General features: G+C 37.2%; 1 protein-coding gene and 1 non-coding gene across 2 annotated transcripts; both read right to left on the bottom strand.

Annotated features, from left to right (window-relative positions):
* Positions 1–427: 427 nt before the first annotated feature.
* Positions 428–500, bottom strand: TRNAE-CUC (transfer RNA glutamic acid (anticodon CUC)). The gene has a single exon. It is a non-coding gene; the product is annotated as a tRNA-Glu (tRNA).
* A 534-nt stretch (positions 501–1034) lies between these two features.
* Positions 1035–3418, bottom strand: LOC137716149 (BAG family molecular chaperone regulator 4). Its single transcript, XM_068455552.2, has 4 exons — positions 3038–3418; positions 2238–2494; positions 2011–2157; positions 1035–1461 (listed from the first exon to the last, which is right to left on the bottom strand). The coding sequence occupies exons 1-4, from the start codon at positions 3228–3230 to the stop codon at positions 1261–1263; spliced, it is 798 nt and encodes a 265-aa protein (XP_068311653.2). The 5' UTR covers positions 3231–3418; the 3' UTR covers positions 1035–1260.
* Positions 3419–3813: the final 395 nt, after the last annotated feature.

Below are 3813 nucleotides of genomic sequence, written 5' to 3'. Positions count from 1 at the left end.
ATGGCTCGCCTATTGTAAGACTTAGCCCACTCCCGACCCCCTTAGACCTCATTTAGATGTGCTTTTAAAATAACTGAAAACACTTTTGATGAAAATGTTTTTGGAACCAATCCTTAGTAAAAATACAAGTAAATCTTGGAAAAACACTTGAAGTGCTTTCTAGAAGAAGCACATAACTGGTGCTTCTTGCAAAAAGCAATTAAAGTGCTTTTGAAACCCAAAAATATTTTCTCTAAAAACGCTTTTAACCATTTTAAAAGCACATTCAAACAAACCCTTATTATACGTAATATCGCTTGTTCGAAAAGAAAAAAAGAATTAAGATTTTAAAATAGATTAGTATAGATCAGTGTAACAAGAAACAAAAAAAAAAAATTAAGATTTTAAAATAGATTAGTATAGATCAGTGTAACAAGAAACAAAAAAATTCCGTTGCCGGGACTTGAACCCGGGTCTTTCGGGTGAGAGCCGAATATCCTGACCAACTAGACTACAACGGATTTGTTAGCATAGCAGTAGACAATTGTTTATACAAAGGAATTACAGATTTCATTTTCCTATAACATTACAATTATGGGATCCCATCCCCATTTCTGTCAGGGGTCCACATGGCTACAATTCAATAAATTCTATTACCCTTCAATTCAATATGATCAAATCTCAATCATTGATAGAATTGTCAATTAACCTAACCAAACTCACAATCATTGATCTCAACTTTAGTCAAATGGTTGAAACTCATGCTCTTTTAACTGCACAAACCTTTATACAACTACACTTGGGAAAGCAACAGCCAAGGTTTGGAGTATGAGCATCAAATACCACAGGTGTATGTGTCTATTGCGTCTATCTTGAGTACTTTAGGTTCGGCTTGTCGTGACCCAAAAACCACCGATTTCTCTTAGTGGAGTGATCAGGAATACTTGATTTATCAATTTATCCGGTAAAGTTTCTATTTAAAGTATTCACTTTTTTAATCTTCTATGTAAATTTATGTATTCAATATGACATGATACATAGAGTAGACAGAGGCATCACAACTAAGCAATACATTTGGAAAACCATATTTACAGATGTATAAATTGTCCGAGGAACCCTTCCCTCAGTTGTTACCCAAGACAACATTTCACCAATCAAAGTCAGTGTACAAAATTGTACCAAATGGGTTCGGGTTCTATGACGATATACATATATGTATAGGTATATATAAGTCCTTACAAATTTATACAAAACCGGTATAATATGATGAAAATAATAAGCTTAGTCAAACAGTTCCCAATCCTGAGTTATTTTGGTAGAAGATGGCAATGGGGTTGGGGCATGCAGGCTTCCAACCCCCAACTCAAACCTCTCCCATTTTGTAGTGACCGAGACCGCGTTGATACTCTTCTTGCTGAATGGATTAGGGTTTCTCGCCTTCAGATTGTCGAGCGTGTCAACAAAGCTCTGCACACGACGAACCTGTATGCAAGAACATAACTATTGTCACCCTCCATTGACACAAAATATTCATGCAGGCACTTCTATGGAACATATGGGCGAGCAACTGTTTAGCGAAAGTGATGTAAAAAGCATCATTTGGAACAGAATATGTTGCACAGCTACGAGTTGAAATTTCTCTATGTTGGGGTCCTAGGATTCTTTTCTATGACACAATCCAAAATATGCACACGTGAAATTCGTTGGTGGTCCTTCCAAGAGCAAAAGAATCCCCAACCCATCTTTTTGTTCAAATGGAAAAATCTGAACCCCACATTTAGGATCCAAGAAATGTCTTCGACTCGCGCACTCTCAGTTTTCAAATTATCATTGCACTAGGTTTCAAATTTCTCGAGTTCCATCTCATTTTTAACTTTATAGAGCACGAGTAACAAGCATCATTCGTCGTAAGTAATGACTCAAGTAGCAACGCTATTGATCAGGATAATGTGGCTTAGGTTCCCTATAAACATGGAAAACCTTATGAACCATGACACTAGTTATAAAGTTTCGAAAAGAAGCATCACCAACCTCAACCCGCCTCTGCACTTTTGCTTCTCCATCAGCTACAATCGAATCCAATCTAAATAACTCCACCATGAGTAACTCCGTTAAGACCACAATCTCCTTATCTGAAACCGTGGTGCCACTTAGCAGATTTGTCTCCAAATCAACAACCTAACAAATGATTAACAGCGCAATTAGCTTATAGAACACTGCACGAAAAAAGGACTTAATCAAACAGAAAATACACAAACCTTTTGAGAGAGCTTGTCAACCTGTGCTCTAACTTCGGCAACCTGCTCATAGGCTTTCAATATGCCTTGATTTTTCTTCATCTCCTCAAGCTTCTTCTCTTTGCTAGCTGGGTCCTCTAGTAATACAATCTTCGACATATCTTTCACGCCAGCAATGTGCAGACATTCATTATCTTCCTTCTCTTTCCCTCTGAACAACAATCTTTGCTCCTTTGGCTCCAAGCCAGTGTCATGGGCAAGAACTCTTTTCAGATCACCTTGCATTTAACCGCGATTACGAATAAGTTCCAAAACAGTTACAGAATGTAGAATGATGAACAAAAAGATTCACATTCTATCCCTCCACATAAATTCCAAATGCCAAGTCCAACACACCAAAAGGATGAAGCAAAAGACTACTCTTCAACAATAAGAAATTTTTGTCAGAATATATGTTTCTGAAGAAAGAAGCAAAAGTGAATCAAGACAAACAAAACCCAAGAAGCAAACTTTAAGAATCCACTGCATCTATTGAAGCATTAAAACCAATACAATTTCACAAATTATTACCTAAATCATTTATCAACTCTAAATTCACCCTTGCATTGTCCCTTTTTTTCTTTTCCTTTTCTTTTTACAGATTTTAATAATAAAATAAACAAAATTTTCTTGAATGGCAATCACCAATTTTTCCAAAAAATATAATATGAAGAACCCAATTTGTAAATGAGCAATGCTACCTAAAATTCTGTCAGACAAATTATGAGGAAAACAAGAAGAACCCAGAAAGTAAATTAAATCAGATTAACGAGAAGATTTACCAAAAGTGGATTGAGCATGGACAATGAGATCATGGTAATATGAACCATGAGAAACCTTGATCTTGATCATAACCCCAGAATTGGCATCCCCAGTGTCTCTCTTTTGAACAAGCATTCCACCAGGCCTCAGCTCCCAATCTATCTTCCTATTTAACCCATCATTTCCCACACCAGCTCTTGATCTTTTTTTCATTCTATTTGTCTGAGAGGATCATAAAATTATGGGAAAAATGGAAAAGGTGGAATTGTTGAGAGAGAGAGAGAGAGAGAGAGAGAGAGAGAGAGAGAGAGAGAGGTGAGTGTGTGATGGCCTAGAGGGTTGAGTAAGCAAAGAAAATGCACTTGAAGACAGGGACCTCTCCAACTCAAAAGTTGGTATGTAGATTGCAGAAGGAGAGTACCACTTTACACTTGCACTCGTGCGACTGTGTTTAATTTTCCTGGAGATTAGTGGGCTTATTAATGGGCTTTTTGTTAAAATTTGGACTTGGGCTTGAAGTTCATGGATATTTTAGAAGTGTTTGTCACCAATGCACTTTGATTGGTGTCCACTTTGTTCAATGTGTTAAGGACATGGATTTTTGTGTCTTCTTAAGTAGGCATGGGCTCCCTACCCAAACAACTAACTTGGGTTCTTATCATTTTATTTAACTTATTCTAAACCATCAGCCACTATTGAGTCCAACACAATAAAAAGTCTTAGGTGAGGCTGCTCTATCCGACAACTCAATCATGGAGGGTGGGATCGAGTGCGGCCCAACTATAGGACTTCTTCT

This window comes from Pyrus communis, chromosome 3, assembly GCF_041283825.1.
Source record: "Pyrus communis isolate YQ-2024b chromosome 3, ASM4128382v1, whole genome shotgun sequence".
Taxonomy (NCBI): domain Eukaryota; kingdom Viridiplantae; phylum Streptophyta; class Magnoliopsida; order Rosales; family Rosaceae; genus Pyrus; species Pyrus communis.
Note: the sequence above shows the minus strand (reverse complement) of the source record. Positions and strands in the feature narration are given on the sequence as shown.

What these genes read in the sequence shown, in the direction of transcription:
- LOC137716149 (XM_068455552.2), bottom strand. Translation starts at nt 3,230, where the DNA reads ATGAAAAAAAGATCAAGAGCTGGTGTGGGAAATGATGGGTTAAATAGG. An exon ending in CCATGCTCAATCCACTTTTG is followed by an intron (nt 2,495 to 3,037) that starts GTAAATCTTCTC and finishes GTTAAATGCAAG; the next exon opens with GTGATCTGAAAAGAGTTCTT. An exon ending in TTGACAAGCTCTCTCAAAAG is followed by an intron (nt 2,158 to 2,237) that starts GTTTGTGTATTT and finishes ATCATTTGTTAG; the next exon opens with GTTGTTGATTTGGAGACAAA.